The sequence below is a fragment of the Brassica rapa genome, chromosome A06, assembly GCF_000309985.2.
Source record: "Brassica rapa cultivar Chiifu-401-42 chromosome A06, CAAS_Brap_v3.01, whole genome shotgun sequence".
In the NCBI taxonomy this organism is placed as follows: Eukaryota; Viridiplantae; Streptophyta; class Magnoliopsida; order Brassicales; family Brassicaceae; genus Brassica; species Brassica rapa.
This window is the reverse complement of record NC_024800.2, coordinates 21,019,749-21,039,316: the sequence shown is the minus strand read 5'-3', so window position 1 is coordinate 21,039,316 and position 19,568 is coordinate 21,019,749. Positions and strand designations below refer to the sequence as shown.

Genomic DNA, 19,568 nt, shown 5'->3' with positions numbered 1-19,568 from the left:
TCTGACAGGTCGCTACGTAGCGAGTGGAAGCAAGCCGAGACGAGTCCCACTTGTTTTCGTCGTAAAATCTCAACGGAAACTCCGATTGAGACGAAACGAAAAGCGTTTCGACGAGGATTCAAAAGAGAACCCAAAGAAGGACCTTTCTGAGGCCTTACAGGTCGCTACGTAGCGACTGACAGTCTGACAGGTCGCTACGTAGCGAGTGGAAGCAAGCCGAGAAGAGTCCCACTTGTGTTCGTCGTAAAATCTCAACGGAAACTCCGATTGAGACGAAACGAAAAGCGTTTCGACGAGGATTCAAAAGAGAACCCAAAGAAGGACCTTTCTGAGGCCTTACAGGTCGCTACGTAGCGACTGACAGTCTGACAGGTCGCTACGTAGCGAGTGGAAGTAAGCCGAGAAGAGTCCCACTTGTGTTCGTCGTAAAATCTCAACGGAAACTCCGATTGAGACGAAACGAAAAGCGTTTCGACGAGGATTCAAAAGAGAACCCAAAGAAGGACCTTTCTGAGGCCTTACAGGTCGCTACGTAGCGACTGACAGTCTGACAGGTCGCTACGTAGCGAGTGGAAGTAAGCCGAGAAGAGTCCCACTTGTGTTCGTCGTAAATCTCAACGGAAACTCCGATTGAGACGAAACGAAAAGCGTTTCGACGAGGATTCAAAAGAGAACCCAAAGGAGGACCTTTCTGAGGCCTTACAGGTCGCTATGTAGCGAGTGGAGAGTTGGCTTGAGCTCGGTCACTACGTAGCGACCGAGCAGTGTGTGTGCTCGGTCGCTAGCGACCGAGCAGCGTGTGCGTGCTCGGTCGCTACGTAGCGACCGAGCAGTGTGCGTGCTCGGTCGCTACGTAGCGACCGAGCAGTGTGCGTGCTCGGTCGCTACGTAGCGACCGAGCAGCGTGTTCGTGCTCGGTCGCTACGTAGCGACCGAGCAGCGTGTGTGCTCGGTCGCTACGTAGCGACCGAGTAGCGTGCGTGCTCGGTCGCTACGTAGCGACCGAGCCGTGTGCGTGCTCGGTCGCTACGTAGCGACCGAGCAGCGTGTGTGCTCGGTCGCTACGTAGCGACCGAGCTGTGTAATCGTTTTATTGTGTTTCCTTTTTCCGCGATTAACGTAGGGGTTTTTCAGCGGTTTTTTTGGGAGAACAAGTTTTATCCTTCCGAAATGTTTTCGGAAAACGTGTTTTGGTAAAACCCTTATGCATCGAGATTTGTTTACGGGGTTTTGATAAGATTTATCGTTTCCCTTCTTGTTTACAGGGAGGAATCGCGAGCTTGTTTTAGTGCTCTTCCTGTGGCGGAAGGTCGCGACTAAGTTTTCGATTTTGTTGAAAACTACGGCGTTTGCGTAAGCGTTGGCCATAGGAGCAGTCAGTGCTGCGAGTTTGTCTTTCATATATCCAAACATCGTTTCGATCAAACGTTTTGTGGCCATGAGTAAGAGTAATCCGTAACCCCCCCTCCTTCTAGCGCCAAACTGTGGGAACCGAAATTCACACTGTCGATTTCCGTTTAAATAAGGAAACTAGGAAAACCCTAATTTCCCAGAGGTCCCGGATCTCTGCGAGAGCCAATGACAAGTGATCGAATATATGCGGAAATCATGAAAAGATAACAAACGAGTTTAGAGAAAATAGTAGATCTTATTTCGAGTCCGCGTAAGAGCGTTGCGATCATTACAAGAGAATATAAAGGCTTTGGCCGCAGGGGCCGTCAGCGAGTTACCTAGTTCTAGCAACATAAACCCCTAATCCTAGTTGAGTCGCAGCTCGATAACAAAGGACGAAAAAGATATCTAAAAGGCTTAGATTGATTTCGGACTGAACCTTGTTAAAGGCTGCCTACGTACCCCTTTCGAGGATCAAGCCGAACGTAGTTCAATTGATAGAGCTGGACAAGAGATCGAACTGCCTGGGCAAGTTCGTCTAGTAATTGAGTGCCAGTCATAGAAACCGAACTTGTCGAGAATAAGCCTAAAGTTTCTAAGTGCAGAGAATTCCGAATCTAAAAAGCTCTCTCTCTTGCTCCTCGCCTAGGACTCCTTATATACTAGCTCCAAGGTCGGTTTACGCTTTTACTCTTCTGCCCTTAAGCCGTCATAGCATAAAAATGGAGATATTCCATTTTTCCCGATCTTCACAATTATCTTCAAAACTTCCGTATTTATCCGCGGAAACTTGACATTTATCCTTCCTTGTGGACCAAGCGTAAACCAGGCTGTGGTTTACGGGCTTTTGATTAGGAAAATCGTAGGATGGGCCTCGAGTCGTGTTTTAGGTCCCTTTGGGCCGTCTTCCGACTCGACACGTTTACTACGAGTTTTCCGCGGTTTCTAATCCGCGAAGTTTGATCGATGAATTAGAATGGCGGGAAACATGGACTGAGCTTGCTACGGTCTTCGGGAGATAGCATTCGAAGGTTTTGACGAGAATGCAAGAACTGGTGTCGTATTGACGTTCGGAAAGGTTCAATCGCTACACAGCGACCGAACTTTGGCTCGAGCCCGGTCGCTTCGTAGCGACCGAGCGGGACGAGCGCTCGGTCGCTTCGTAGCGACCGAGCGGGACGATCGCTCGGTCGCTACGTAGCGACCGAGCTTTGGCTCGAGCTCGGTCGCTACGTAGCGACCGAGCGGGATGATCGCTCGGTCGCTACGTAGCGACCGAGCTTTGGCTCGAGCTCGGTCGCTACGTAGCGACCGAGCGGGACGATCGCTCGGTCGCTACGTAGCGACCGAGCTTTGGCTCGAGCTCGGTCGCTACGTAGCGACCGAGCGGGACGATCGCTCGGTCGCTACGTAGCGACCGAGCTTTGGCTCGAGCTCGGTCGCTACGTAGCGACCGAGCGGGACGATCGCTCGGTCGCTACGTAGCGACCGAGCTTTGGCTCGAGCTCGGTCGCTACGTAGCGACCGAGCGGGACGATCGCTCGGTCGCTACGTAGCGACCGAGCTTTGGCTCGAGCTCGGTCGCTACGTAGCGACCGAGCGGGACGATCGCTCGGTCGCTACGTAGCGACCGAGCTTTGGCTCGAGCTCGGTCGCTACGTAGCGACCGAGCGGGACGATCGCTCGGTCGCTACGTAGCGACCGAGCTTGGCTGAGCTCGGTCGCTACGTAGCGACCGAGCGTGACGATCACTCGGTCGCTACGTAGCGACCGAGCTTTGGCTCGAGCTCGGTCGCTACGTAGCGACCGAGCGGGACGATCGCTCGGTCGCTACGTAGCGACCGAGCTGTGTGCATGCTTGGTTGCCACGTATCGATCGAGCTTGGCTTGTCCGCGGTCTGATTTCCATACTCGAGCTTGTCCGCGGCCGATTTGGATACATGTCCGTTGCCTTCGGGCAATCGGTATTTAGTGGTTCGATTGAGATTTGGACGATATTTTACTGCAAAGCTGTTCGTAAAGATATCTTTACGAAGATTACTTTTCGTAAAGGCGGTTATGCTGATTTTTACGGACTTTCAGACATTGATTCCGTCGTGACCGATTTTGACCCCAACATGCATCAGCTCACTAACGAAGAACTAGCGAGATTAGAACGTCAGAACCGTCAACTGCCTAGACCTACAAGCACTAACATGGGCGATCATCAGGATGATCTTACTGCTGCATTTGCACTCATGCAACAACAGATGCAGCAGATGCAGCAAACTATCCAAGCGAACGCTGCAAACCAACGGAATGCACCGGAGGAAGTTGATCAGATTGGCCAAAGGAATCTCTTGCATAATCTACCTGCTACGCGATCCGCCATCAACCCTCCACCTTGCACTAGACAAGACTTTGAGATCAAGCCCGCCTTGATAGGTCTGGTGCAGAGGAAGATCTTCAACGGACTTCCTGCAGAAATACCGATGGACCACATTGAAAACTTTGAGAAGATGTGTGGGTTCACTAAGGCGAATGGAGTACCACCAGATTACATCAAATGTACTTTGTTCCCTTTCTCTCTCGATGGGAAGGCTGCTCGCTGGCTAGATTCCCTACCAACTGGATCGCTCACCACATGGGAACAAGTCAGATCCGCTTTCTTGAGCCACTTCTACACGAAATCAAAGACGGCAGCTCTGAGACAGAAGATCGCCACCTTTAAACAGCTGGTAGATGAGCCGTTCTGCGACGCATGGGAGCGATTCAACGTCTATCGCAGAGAGTGCCCACATCATGGTTTTGAAGAAGATTATCTACTCGGAGTTTTCTACGATGGAGTAGGTTGGGAGTACAGGAATGCTTTAAACTCAGCCAGTAATGGAGATTTCATGACCCAATCCACTCAAGGCGCTTTCGCGCTAATTGAGAACATGGCCTCAAGCTCAGCTGACAGCAACCGAGAGACAGACCGCACCCAAAAGGTGAACAGCATCGACAATAGCAAAATAGATGAGCTCTCTGCCAAGGTCGATCAGCTGATTAAGAGTAATCAGAACCATGTCTTCATCATGGAAGAGTCTCCTCAGGATAAAGGAACCATAGACGCTACATCAGAAGCGGACCAGGCGATTGAGGACCACCATGAGGTTAGCTATGTGAATGGGCAAGGATGGCAGTTTAAGAACTATCACCCGAACCCTAACGTGAGGAACAACCCCACCTGTTCAACAACCCTAAACCCGATGGTAACACAGAAAATGCTCAAGGCAATCAAGTTCAGAACAGTGGCTACCAACGGGGGTATGGAAATCAAGGACGAACCTTTGTCCTCAGCCCAGCTCAGAATACTCAGTTCCACAACCAGAAACAACCGACTAACCAGCAGCCTGCACAGCCTGCTCAAACTGCTCCACAAGACGAGATGAAGAGTCTTGCCAATATGATGAGCCAGCTGCTCCAAGGACAACAGATTCAGGGAAAAGCACTGAATCAGGTCACAAACGACATCAATACCCGAATGAATCACATGTTCAATGACCTGAGTGCCAAATATGATAATGTCTCGAGCCATATGAGGCAGATGGATATTCAGATTGCTCAGACTGCTGAGAGTGTGAAGAGACAGCAAGGCACTCTTCCTGGAAAAACAGATAAAAATCCCAAGGAGTGTAATGCAGTCGCGCTTAGGAGTGGGAAGCAGTTAACTGATCTGGCACCCAAGAGATTCACAACAGCTGAAAAGGGGAAGCAGAAAGAATCAGAACAGCCACCTGTAACCGCACCAGCAGACGAGGAAGAAGCAGAGCTTCCTGTTAAACATACTCCGACCACTACAGAGCAGCCTACTGTGGTTGTTCGCCCAGCGGCAGAACCTGTTCCCACCCGTGACTATGTGCCAAAGGTTCCGTACCCTGTTCCTGCTAAGGCCACACGCAAGGACAAGGAGGAGATGAAATGTAGGAAGATGCTGGAAGACTTAACAGTCAGACTCCCTCTCATGAGTGCAATCCAGATGATGCCATCCATGAGTAGCTTTGTGAAAGGACTAATTTCTGGAAAGATAACCGATGACAGTGAGTTCATGGTAGTCTCTAAAGAGTGCAGCGCTGTTCTCCAGAACAAAAGGATCAAGAAGCTAGGTGATCCTGGAAAATTTGTCCTTTCCATCCAAATAGGGAGAACAGTCTTCTCGTGTTCGCTAGTCGATCTGGGATCAAGCATCAACCTCATGCCGTACTCTGTGGCTAAGCGCCTAGGATTCACAGATTTCAAACCTACCAGGATGTCCCTAGTGTTTGCTGATCGATCAGTGAAATCTCCAGTCGGAATTATCGAGGATATCCAGGTTCTGGTTGGGAACACACTTGTCCCTGCCGATTTCGTTGTTCTGGAACTTGAGGAAGAATCAAAGGATCCTCTGATCCTAGGCAGACCATTCCTATGCACTGTCGGAGCTATCATAGATGTGCGACAGGAAAAATCGATCTCCACCTAGGAGACATTGTGATGAGGTTCGAGATGAATCAGATGCTCAAGAAACCTATGCTAGATGGACAAACCTTCACTGTCCAAGAGGAGGGTGATCCGCTGGAACCGAGTGATCAGATGATTGAGGAGATCCTAATAGATGATCCGCTGGAACTAGCTCTGACTAGAGCTGAAGCAGAACAGAATGTCCAGAACATCGACGCTGATGGGTACGCCAAGATGTTGGACTCCGCCAGAACCATGGAAAGATTAGTGGCATATCTTAGTCTGGGGGAGAACAATGCCTCAGACTCATCGAGCTCGCCTGTTCCACCAAGTAGGAACAATGACCCGTGGAGTGAATCCAAAGCTCCAAAAGTCGAGCTCAAAACACTCCCTAAGGGGCTCAGGTACGCATTTCTTGGACCAAATTCTACATACCCAGTAATCGTAAATGCTGACCTGAACAATGCTGAAACTGCTCTTCTCTTATGCGAACTTAGGAAATATCGAAAAGCATTAGGATATTCCCTAGCTGATATACCTGGCATTTCACCTGATCTGTGCATGCATAGAATACACCTAGAAGATGAATCAATGACTTCTGTAGAACATCAGAGGAGGTTAAACCCAAATCTGAAAGATGTTGTAAAGAAGGAGATAATGAAACTTCTAGAAGCTGGTGTAATTTATGCGATTTCTGATAGTAAGTGGGTTAGTCCTGTTCATGTAGTGCCTAAGAAAGGAGGGATCACTGTTATAACAAATGAAAAGAATGAATTAATCCCTACTAGAACAGTAACTGGTCATCGCATGTGCATTGATTTCCGTAAATTGAATGCTGCGACTCGCAAGGATCACTTTCCACTTCCCTTCATTGATCAAATGCTTGAAAGATTGGCTAACCACCCTTACTATTGCTTTTTAGATGGTTATTCAGGTTTCTTTCAGATTCCCATCCACCCAGACGATCAAGAAAAGACGACGTTCACATGTCCTTATGGAACATACGCCTACAGGAGAATGCCTTTCGGGCTGTGCAATGCTCCAGCGACCTTTCAACGCTGCATGATGTCAATTTTCACTGATCTAATTGAAGACATAATGGAAGTTTTCATGGACGATTTCAGTGTCTATGGGAGCTCCTTTAGTGTCTGTTTGTCAAACTTGTGCAGGGTTCTGAAGCGATGCGAGGAGAAGCATCTCGTGCTGAATTGGGAAAAATGCCATTTCATGGTCAGAGATGGGATTGTTCTAGGACATAAGATTTCAGAAAAAGGCATCGAAGTGGACAAGGCAAAGATCGATATCATGATGAGTCTGCAACCCCCAACTTCAGTGAGGGGAATAAAAAGCTTTTTGGGACATGCTGGTTTTTACAGAAGATTCATCCAGGACTTCTCGAGAATCGCAAGACCACTCACTAGACTGCTCTGCAAGGAAACAAAGTTCGATTTCGACAACGAGTGCTTAGCTTCATTTCACACGATCAAGGGAGCTCTTGTCAGTGCACCGGTTGTCCAACCCCCAGACTGGGACCTCCCTTTCGAGATCATGACGGACGCGAGTGACTTTGCAGTGGGAGCAGTGCTTGGACAGCGGAAGGATAAGAAGCTCCATGTGATCTACTACGCGAGCAAGACACTGGATGAAGCTCAATGTAGGTATGCCACCACAGAGAAGGAACTCCTGGCCATCGTCTATGCTTTTGAGAAGTTCCGATCATATCTGGTTGGGTCTAAAGTGATAGTCCACACGGATCATGCAGCTCTCAAGTACCTGCTCACGAAAAAAGATGCCAAACCGCGGCTCCTGAGATGGATTCTCCTCCTTCAGGAATTTGACCTGGAAATAAGAGACAAGAAAGGGGTAGAAAATGGAGTAGCGGACCACCTTTCCAGAATGAAAATAAACGATGATACAGTGATTGACGAAGAACAACCAGTGGAACACGTCAGTGCGATTGGTCTTTGCTACACGGAACACCAATGCGCATAGAAACAGCTTGTTCTTCGCAACTAGAGCAGTTTGTGGCAACGATCCAGAAGCAATATCCTGATCTACCGTGGTTTGCTGAGATTGCAAATTTCTTAGCTGCTGAAAAGGAGCCTCAGAAGTTCACGGGGAACGAGAAGAGGAAATTCTTAAGAGAGGCAAGGCACTACTTCTGGGATGAGCCTTATCTATACCGACAATGCAAGGATGGGATCTTCAGACGATGTGTTCCGGAGGCTGAAATTCCAGGGATCCTACACCACTGCCACGGATCTTCCTACGCTGGACATTTCGCCACATTCAAAACAGTCTCCAAAATTCTCCAAGCGGGATTCTGGTGGCCAACAATGTTCAGAGATGCTCACGCTTTCATATCCAGATGCAATGCATGCCAGCGAATGGGCAGTATCAGCAAAAGGAATGAGATGCCCCAGAACTACATATTGGAAGTTGAGGTGTTCGATTGCTGGGGGATAGATTTTATGGGACCTTTCCCACCTTCTCACAAAAACGAGTACATCCTGGTTGCAGTCGACTATGTCTCCAAGTGGGTAGAAGCAATTGCTAGTCCGACCAACGACGCACGAGTTGTAACCAAGATGTTCACCTCCATCATCTTTCCAAGATTTGGAGTACCTAGAGTGGTTATCAGCGATGGTGGAACTCACTTCATCAACAGAGTGTTCCAAGGATTACTGATCAAGAACGGCGTGAAACACAAGGTTGCAACCGCCTATCATCCTCAAACGAGTGGCCAAGTGGAAATTTCCAACAGAGAGATCAAGAACATTCTGCAGAAAACAGTCAATACCACGCGTAAGGACTGGTCCATCAAGCTTGACGACGCTCTCTGGGCCTACAGAACAGCCTATAAGACCCCATTAGGGACCACTCCCTATCATCTGGTCTATGGCAAGGCATGTCACCTACCTGTGGAGCTAGAGTATAAGGCAGCTTGGGCTGTTAAGCTGCTTAACTTCGATATCAAACCTGCTAAGGAGAGGCGAACAATTCAGATCCATGAGTTGGAAGAGATTAGGCATCTGGCCTATGAGAGCTCCAAAATCTACAAAGAAAAAACCAAGGCATTCCATGACAAACGGATCATCAGCAGAAGCTTTGCTCCGAATGATCAGGTCTTACTATTCAACTCAAGGATTAAGCTGTTCCCTGGAAAGCTAAAATCCAGATGGTCAGGACCTTTCACCATCAAGGAGGTTCGCCCCTATGGAGCTGTCGTGTTGCTGGACACAAGAGGAGGAGAATTTGTTGTTAATGGGCAGCGCCTCAAGCCTTACCTTGCTGATACAACAATCGCTGAAGGTGTAGAAATACCCTTAAGTGATCCCCTTCAAGCCTAATCGGCTCACAAAAGTCAAGCTAGTGACTGAAAAGAAGCGCTTGGTGGGAGGCAACCCACTGGTGAGTGTAAATATTTCTTTTATTTCTAAAAAAAAAAAATAATAATAATTTGCAGGAAGAAAATCGAGCACTTCTCAGCAGAACGCTCCGGCGCTTGTTCCACTGATTGTTCCCAGGTAAGTGCTCGAATATAAAAAAAAAAGGGGAAATGGGAAATGGCCTATTTAAGGCCCACTAACTTTACCACCCCCCTTATATCTAGAGCCGCAAACCAACCTCAAAGAACCCTAAATCGAAATCTCTCATTTCATATTCTTCTTCATCGATTTTGCTCTAATCTCTTGGATCCTCTAGAGATCGGTTTGGTTTTGCAGGAACAACAATCCAATCAAGGTAATCGCTCAGACCCCCTTCCCCTTCGCGCATCCAAAACGCGGTTTGGAAGTGTCTCCTCGAATCCTCCTTACCTTTTGCTTAGCGATTGGTTCTTAGATTGTAGCTATAGATTTTGCGTTCTCAAGTGATTGCGATTGTGTTGGGAATGAATGGAAGTTGTAGGTTGTTAGAAATTGATGGACTTGGGCAAAATTGAGAGATCGGAATGTCCCATCGTTTCTGAACAACCGTTGAGCATGGCTAATTTGGAAATTGACTTTGTTTTGCAGATGCCTCCAAGAACAAGGAACCCTAAAGCACTCAAGGCCTCTCGCGGAGCAGCCACGCCTTCTCACTCCGCGAACGTCCCTTCCTCCTACCCATGGCCGAACAAGGCTGAGGGTCAACCGATCAACATCAATGACCCACTACTCCTTGACTACAATTGTGAGGGGTGGGACAAGGAGTCCGCAGCAAGATACAACAGGCTTCTCGCAGCAGAGATCCTGCCCACACGATTTGCTCACGCGGAGACCTTAGCTGCTCTTGGTCTCGAGTCTGATGTGTTCGAGACGCTCGATGTCATGGGCCTCGCTCCTCTCTGCTACCAAGCCCAAGTTCTCTACCCTGATTTGGTTCGGCAATTGCTCGCCACAGCTCAGATTACTTACCAGAACCCAACTGCGCCAACATACGAGAACTGCTACTTCTCCTTCATGGCTGACGGCAAGTTCTGCTCCATCTCTCTCCACGATCTAAACGAACTACTCGAGATCGCAGACACGCCAAGAGAGGTCTCAGTTGACAAAAAGTTCGCGCCAGCAAACGCCTTTTGGGATCTCATTGCGACAGGGAAGTTCACTTCTCGCAAGGCTTATCAGTCACAAATCCGAAACCCCACTCTGCGTATCATTGCCAAGATCGTCTCGAACATCCTATTCGCAAAGGAACACACCTCCAAGGTCACAAACGGAGAGCTGCAGGTTCTATACACCGGCCTCGAGGATGAGATCCGTAGAGACAGAGTCATACCGATACAGACTGTGAAAACAAACCCTGGATTCCTTCTCATCACGATGCTCTCTGACCGCAAGGATTCCATGGTCCGAACGGAAGACAAGAAAGATCGTTGCGGCAGTGTTCTCACACCCTTGTTCAAACGCTTCAACATCGACCTGGATTCCTACACGGTTGTTCCTGAGCTTGAGTACATTGACACCGCCTATTTGATCACGTGCCACATCCTGCGCGACGAAAGCACATACAAGTTCACAGACAAGGACGGGATCACTCTCTACTGCAAGCTCCCTCTTCCAGGGTTAACAGATTTCACAACCTTGGATAACATAGTGTTCTTGCCAAACGCAGAACACTTGTGCGTCGACCCCCGAGCGCCAATTCCAGATGAGAATGCGGCAGGGGATGATGCGGAGGACATAACTCCCCTGCTGATGGTGCTTACGACCTAGAGGACCTCACGGATGTTACAGATGACCACGCCTACAGACGTTGGATGGTGGACTCCCAGAAGAAAAACAACAGCCTCATGAAGAGGATCCTCAGAGCACTCACTGGAGGCTGCATCAGAAGTCAGGATGAGCAGACGACGCAAGGAACAAGGCGCCCAGGCAAAGAACCAGCGGGCACTTCAGCTAGAGAAGAGAGACTTCCGAGGAACCGGAGAACAGCCGGCCACTCCAGCAGCGGCGATTCAGACTGAGTCCGAACGGACTATTCCTATTCCCTTGTTTTATCCATCTGAACTATTTATTTCCCTGCTATTTGTTTTTGGTTTGGTGTGTTTTAGCCTCCTCCGATTTATTTTCACAACCAGGGATGGTGTGAAGTAAGTCTGGGGGAGAAACTCTGTACGATTTCCATGTTCTTATTGAGTCAGTCCCTAGGATCGAGTCAGTCCAGTCAAACTTATTGTGGTAATCAGGACCTTATTTTGTGATGATTTCTTAACCACCTCGTGCTTTAACCTTCTTATTCAGTGACCTTAGCAGTGATGAAAGACCCACACATGGACCTGGAACACCCTGACTTATCTCATTTGACACTCCAGAAGTTCTCCACCGATCAGGTTACACTGGGTAGACTCAACTCCACTATATCTGAACCTAATTTGGACTTTAATTCTTCTTGTTATGGGTACTAGATCAGGGAAACGAGACCTATACTCAGGACTTCTTATCCTTTTTATCCATCTTGCTGTTCCTGAGTAGCTAGCTCATCTTTAGCTAGTTCCCACCTTGTACCTTAGCCTTCGTTCCAACTTCAGGCATTTGTTTCTCAGTGTTATATGTGCAGATATGTGCAAAAAGGTTGGAGAGGAAAGGATCAACGCAGCCTTTACTCGTTACTGCTGCAGAAATTCAATCAGAAAGGAGAACAAGCAGATCAAGGGACCAACTGCTCCATGACCAATGGATCGTGCAAGTATAGCAGAATGATGCGAATCAGATCCACCAGTGGCCTTCTCAAAATCACATGCTACCTCCTTCTTCGTCACCTCATCTCTACTTTCATGCCATTCAGTAAAAAAAAAAAAAAAAAAAAAAAAAAAATTTAATTACCTTTCGTTTTGGCATTTGACGATGGAGAAGGAGATGAGTTCGAGGGAACATGAGCCACTGGGAAAGCCAAGAAAGAGTTCAGACTAATTTTCGGAGCACATAGAAGGGGGCAAGCAGAGCAGTCTGATGACTGTTCCAGAACAGAGAGCAACCGTTCGAAAGAGAGCAAAAACGAGTAGAGGCTGTGGACATCAATGGATCCGTTCTCTCTTGCCATTTTGTGCGATATCCTGCATCCTCTAAGAAATCGGTAACCCCTAAACACTCTCAACTCCACCATTAAAAAGCTTGTTCCATACCTAGACCGTCCACCCTGAGTAGCGCCCATGACAAGAAGCTCACGAAAATTCTAATTGAACAAATGGAGTTTGGTCTCGAAAGTGTCGCTTTTTCAGGTCAAGATGTAGAGTAAGGAGCCGATCTGTGAATAGCGATCAGGGGTTTCCAGTAAGTGTGTGTGGTTCTAATCTACTGCTTGTATGGTTCAGAGATTTGTGGTAAGAGTATGGTTGCTGAGAATAAGCGAGTTCCCACACTTTCAAACTTTTCTCCTGTTCTTGATACTTGCCTTGTTCGAGGACAAACAAGGATCTAAGTCTGGGGGAATTGATATATGATGTTTTTCACATCATTGTATAGGTGTTTTTGTATTGATTCGAGTCCATAATCCGAGTCAGTCTAGTCCTTTTTGATCTTTTACATGTCTGGAGTTGGTAGAAGAATGAAGAGAGCATGTTTGAAGAGAAGCTGTCCTTTTGGAGCATTTTGCGGAGAACACTCAAGACGAACAGTCCCGAGACTGTTCTCAAGCAGAACAAGCAGACGGAGTGATCCCGAGGTTGTTCCCGACAAATAAGGAAGCTTCTATTTTCGGGAATTAAGGCCTTGTTGCCCTAATTTCTTTTCTACCTATTGGCGCCTCCATATAAAGACGCCATCTATCCTATTTTATGACTTACGCTAGTTTTTACAAGAGAACTATTAGCTTTTGCGATCTGCAACTTGTAAGGGAGAAGAATCCATTCTCTCACAGAGAAGACCTTCTGAACCCTTGTTTACTACTCTATTTATTATGCAATTTCATTCAGTAGCTATGTGTTTGATTGCTTGCATCATGATTGAGTAGTGATCCAGCTCGCCTAGGGTTTTTAGGGTGTTGAAATATGAGCTAAACATAGATAAGCTATTCTTGATTATTCTTCATCCATACTATTCTTAAGGCTTCCATTAATCTGATCATTTGATGTTAGATCCTAAGTTTATCACCTAGCTAGCCGCTTAGGAGATAGCTTGACATGTATTGAATGAGCTTAGTATCCCTAATCAGCGAAAGTAGATATTAGGGTAGTAAGTGAACTGATCGGACCTGACCTCTAAGGCTTGCAGTCGTTTCTCATCTCAACGACAGTTAGATGATGGGATCGACCAGCAAAGAGATCACCACCACGACAGTGGGGTGTTCCAGCTGAGTGATCCGAGTTCTAGAAAGCACTGCACCGCGCTTGAATAATTGTTTGGCTCTCGCTCAGCACCCAATGAAATACCCTAGGCTAGCCGCTTGTTAAATTGAATCAATCTCTAGTTTACTTGTTTTCCGCGTCACCAATTGAATTAAAAACCATTTTCTTCTTAGCTTGATATTGAAATTTATAAGAGTAAAGTGTAGACTGGTCCTCTGGATTGAATCTAAAGTACTATAATCACAACTGTTAACTTGGCAGTAGCAAGGATTCATATTTAGTGTATCACTATATTAATTCAAATTATTAAAAAATTAAAGCTTGATATGATATGTGTATGATGATGTATTACTATTAAATTCTTAGATCATTTCCACTTATATGTGAGAAAATAAATTTGACTAATTTTATTTTAAGGAGTACATTTAATTACAAATTATTGACTCACTTGACTTTGACATTGAAAATATATTTTCCTTATATATATGAAAAATTAAAGTCTGAGGAAGAATATATTAATTTTAAAATCATATATAAGGATAAGCACAATTGCTTAAATTTACGTAAACATCCAGAAGTTTTTTTCAAGAAACAAAATATCATTAGAATTATGTGGCTGCCGTCAATACTCATCTTCCTCATTCTATCGAACACTTTCAATCAACCACCTTCCTCTCGCACGTGCCAGAGGTCAGTGGTGTGTGGTATCTCCATCGGCGACAGATGCACAAATGCAAGCTAATATTGATTGTCTGTGTGGTCATGGACATGTTGACTGTATACCAATCAAACCGGGTGGTCCCTGCTTTGAGCCAGATAATCTTAGAAGCCATGTATCGTTTGTAATGAATCAGTTTTACCAATATAACGGAAAAACCGAAAAATCATGTTATTTCAGTAATACCGGTATATTTGTTTTTAAAGATCCAAGCTATGGTCATTGTGAGTACGATTATTAAGAAAAAATATACTAATAATCTTGATTGATAATTCGTGGAATGCATTGTAGAATGAATGATTTCACGAAATGTTTTTTAATATAAATTATATACATCATGCGAAATATTATGTAAGGTTAATAAAAATTAAAGTATTTTGTCATTCAGAATTTCAGATTTAGTCAATATATTTAACTTAATGATATCTCCACTACGTTCAATATTTTTTGGGAAATTTGCAAAAAAATATAACAAATAATAAAACACATTCTTTGTCCCCTTGATTTAAAACAATCTAAATTAGTTATTTTAGTATAATATTTGCCAAAAACCTCAATCTAACCCTTTAACTTGAAAACTTTTTTAGTAGGATAAATCTTCTCGAAATGGATTATTCAAATGGACATCATGTAAAATTAACCTGTTACAACAAAAATATGAAAATTCTTAATCTCGTTCTGACTAAAGTTATAAATTCTATTATTTGCATTAAATTAATCAGTTTATCAGTTTATGTGTATGATATATGATATGAAAATGACTTTATATATTTCATTTATTAAAATATATCTATATTAATTCAAATTATTAAAAAATTAAAGCTTGATATGATATGTGTATGATGATGTATTACTATTAAATTCTTAGATCATTTCCACTTTTATGTGAGAAAATAAATTTGACTAATTTTATTTTAAGGAGTACATTTAATTACAAATTATTGACTCACTTGACTTTGACATTGAAAATATATTTTCCTTATATATATGGAAAATTAAAGTCTGAAAAAGAATATATTAATTTTAAAAACATATACAATGAAACCTCTATAAATTAATAATGTCGGGACTACACCAAAACCATAATTTTTTTATTAATATATAGAGATATTAAATTATCGATATACTAATTGAACTAAAAACTGAATTTGGGACTATACAATTATATTTTTTTATAAAGATTTTTAGTGTATATTAATTTATAGAGTATTAATTTAAAGAGGTTATACTGTATAAGGATAAGCACAATTGTTTTACATAAAAATCCAGAAGTTTTTTTCAAAAAAAAATATCATTAGAATTATGTGGCCGCCATCAATACTCATCTTCCTCATTCTATCGATCGTTTCGATCAACCACCTTCCTCTCGCACGTGCCAGAGGTCAGTGGTGTGTGGTATCTCCATCGGCGACACATGCACAAATGCAAGCTAATATTGATTGGATGTGTGGTCATGGACATGTTGAATGTATACCAATCAAACCAGGTGGTCATGGACATGTTGACTGTATACCAATCAAACCAGATGGTCCGTGCTTTGAGCCAGATAATCTTAGAAGCCATGTATCATTTGTAATGAATCAGTATTACCAATATAACGGAAAAACCGAAAAAGCATGTTATTTCAGTAATACCGGTATATTCGTTTTTAAAGATCCAAGCTATGGTGATTGTGAGTACGATTATTAAGAAAAAAGATACTAATAATCGTGATTGATAATTCGTGGAATGCATTGTAGAATGAATGATTTCACGAATTTTTTTTTAATATAAATTATATACATCATGCGAAATATTATGTAAGGTTAATAAAAATTAAAGTATTTCGTCATTCAGAATTTCAGATTTAGTCAATATATTTAACTTAATGATATCTCCACTACGTTCAATATTTTTTGGGACATTTTCCAAAATATAACAAAAAAACACATTTTTTGTCCCTTTGATTTAAAACCAACCTAAATTAGTTATTTTAGTATAATATTTTTCAAAAACCTCAATCTAACCCTTTAACTTGAAAACTCTTTTAGTAGGATAAATCTTCTCGAAATTCAATAGGATATCATGTAAAATTAACCAGTTAAAACAAAAACGTGAAAATTCTTAATCTCGTTCCGTTTTGAATGGAAAAATAAAATACATTATTTTCAATATTTATACCACTTCCTAAATGTGTATGAAATTGACATGATTACTAATTTTATAATAACATATCCACCATAATTTAATTATAACTATACAAACTCTTAACATATATTATGAACTAAGTGTTTTGTCCGCACATGCAGACATAGTTGTTTTATGAATATTTATTAGTTTATACTAAACCAGTACGGTAAGTGATTGTTTATGTCTTCAAAAAAATTAAATCAAACATCAAATATATATACTATTATTTGATAAAGTTTTCCATTTAAAACACTCAAGTATTTAAAATATTTTAGAAAACATCTTTATGCAAATGTTCTTACTTGATTATTATTTGATTATAAATTGTTGTATATCTTAGTTTAAAAAATTTATAACAGAAAAAACTTATTTCAAGATAACAACATAATATATAAGAATTATCTTATTTTAAAATATGATATTATTAATAAAGAATTCTTTTTAATTATATAATTAATATATATATATATGCATATTCATTACGATAACAGCACAATGTATAAGAATTATTTGTTTTATAAAAAATATGATATTATTAATATAAATTTGTTTTTAATTATATAATTAATATATATATATATATATATATATATATTCATTAAGGGTAACAATGACATTAACCAATCTAACTTTTAACGTGACAACTCCGTTGCGAAAAATCACTTCGCAAATAATAATATGGATTTTTTATAACAGAATATTCATTTTAATCTATCTAAATCTCACCAAATATATATATATACATATATATATATATATATATATATATATAATGTTTATAACTGAATATTTCTTTTATGATGTATCTAAATCTCGCAATATGGCCAATATCTTCAAAATATTTAAATTATTATTACATTTGTGAAACAATTTCGTGCTAAAAAAATATTACTCAAACATATCAATGGGTTTGTCCAAGGTTTAGTATGGTGTACAGGTCAATATTTTTTTACAGCATGTATACTATTTAATTATTGTGTTTATAAACATTTTAAACTATGAAAATATTTAAACTATTAACTAATAAACATTTAAATAATATTTACGTATATAAAAGTGAAAATAACTAAACGCACGGGCGTGCGGGTCAAACTCTACTAAAAATAAAAAAGGAGGTTTGTGAGAATATACGGAAAATAAAAATTGTGATCCTGCTTTTTATAAATTAAAAATATAAGTTTGTAAAATAGACCAGTAGAATATGTTTAAGACATCATCACATCAACGGGAAAATTGGGAGATATATACTAATTATTTTGTTTTTTCTTAAAACACGTTTTTATTTTATTTTTTGGCTAATTTTACTTTTATTGTAATAATGACATTAACCTGTCTAATATTTAACGTGAGAGATTCGTTGCGAAAAATTATTTCACAAATAATAGTATATATATAGATAGATAGATATCCTTATATAATTTAGATATCAAATTCATGAAGGTGTTTCAAAAAAAAATTGGGAAGAAGTTAGATATATATATTTAAAAATATCTTATAAATATACATATAATTCAAATTCAGTAAGATATTCATAAATATATATTAATAAACATTGTTTAAATACACATTTAAAATATATCTGAAGTACAAATTTATGAATGTTTTCCTAAATTTTATGAAGATATTATATATATTTATCAATAATTTCCTAAATTTTAGGAAGATGTCTTACTAAACTTAAATTAAGAAAGATATTATAAACATTTAGGAAAATTTTATTTAACTTAAACTCAAAAAAAGATATCATACAGATTTCGGAAGGTCTTCATAAACTCCCCTTTTAAAAGAATCTTTATCGAAGTAACTTTTTTTGAATTTTCTTTGGAAAAGTTTGAAAAAAAAATAAAAGATCAATTTAAAAAAGGAATTCAGATTTTTTTTGAAAATTAAAATTTTATATTTTTCAAACAATATTTATTTAATTCTAATATATCTATAAAGTATATATACAATTTTTATCCCACTTGATTTACTATTCTTTTTCTTAACACCCTATTCACCATTCTATCATATTAATAAAAATAAACTAAATATAATTATAATTATATCTCTACATTGACTTATATATCATATTATATATTTGGTATATATATAATCAAAATTACTTGTAAGTGTTAATCAACAAATTCAAAACTAGAGCAACACTAATCAATTTTTGTTTGATAGTCAAACGTTAAAAGTTTTATTTAAATTTATCAGTTCATTATATTATATAATAAATTGATTTTGACCAATTTAACGTAGTTTAACTAAATATATATATATATATATATATATATATATATTTCAATAGAATTTATCCATTTAAATATTGACAGATTTAATACTAGCTCATAAAATATAGCACTAAATACAATAAAATATAAAGAGAAATTTCCTATGATAGCCCAAAATTATTTTTATCACAAATATTGTACACAAAAATGTTCAAAACAAGTTTCATTAAAGAGGTAAAAAAACACTTTAACTAATCTATATTTACATTTTAAATTTGAATAGGCGGAGTTTAAGATTTATAAAAAAATATAATAGTTAAGATTTTAAATAATCAACTAGATTTTGGAGACAAAAATTTCTATTTGTTGACCGTAAAGCCAAATATTAAATGAATTTATGTATATTATTAGATATCTATAATATTTAAAAGCTGTTCTATTATTATTATTATTATTATTATTTCAGTCCGGTACAATATTTTCATTGAATTTCATATCTGAGTCAGACTTGTGGTCGAACCGAGAGATCCAGTTACTCATATATAGTGGGGTAGGATATAATAAAATAAATATGGTAAAAATATCTTAAAATAAATAAAAGACCGTTATGAACCCAATGAGAAGAATATAATTTTTTTTATTTGTTTTAGAATTTTTGATATATCAATATATATTTGATTTGTATAAAAGTATTTTTTAACAAATGTTATTAAGTTTATTTATAAGTACATTAACTATCAATCTACCAAAATAGTGAACCAAGTATTAAATTTTTTCATTTTTTAATTTTATTAATAGTAACTATTATAATTTTTTTTAAATCAGTTTGAGACAAATGTTTTATTAT

General features: G+C 40.4%; 2 protein-coding genes and 1 non-coding gene across 3 annotated transcripts; 2 read left to right on the top strand and 1 right to left on the bottom strand.

Moving 5' to 3' along the window:
- Window positions 1-4,073: 4,073 nt before the first annotated feature.
- LOC117126290 lies at window positions 4,074-4,180 on the bottom strand. Its single transcript, XR_004448865.1, has one exon. It is a non-coding gene; the product is annotated as a small nucleolar RNA R71 (small nucleolar RNA).
- Window positions 4,181-4,801: 621 nt separating this feature from the next.
- On the top strand, window positions 4,802-5,875 carry LOC117126135. The gene has a single exon (XM_033273550.1). It carries the CDS (start codon window positions 4,802-4,804, stop codon window positions 5,873-5,875), a length of 1,074 nt encoding a protein of 357 aa, XP_033129441.1.
- Window positions 5,876-11,028: 5,153 nt separating this feature from the next.
- Window positions 11,029-19,542, top strand: LOC117126176 (glucan endo-1,3-beta-glucosidase-like). Its single transcript, XM_033273678.1, has one exon. The coding sequence runs from the start codon at window positions 14,350-14,352 to the stop codon at window positions 14,575-14,577; it is 228 nt and encodes a 75-aa protein (XP_033129569.1). The 5' UTR covers window positions 11,029-14,349; the 3' UTR covers window positions 14,578-19,542.
- The last annotated feature ends 26 nt before the right edge of the window (window positions 19,543-19,568 follow it).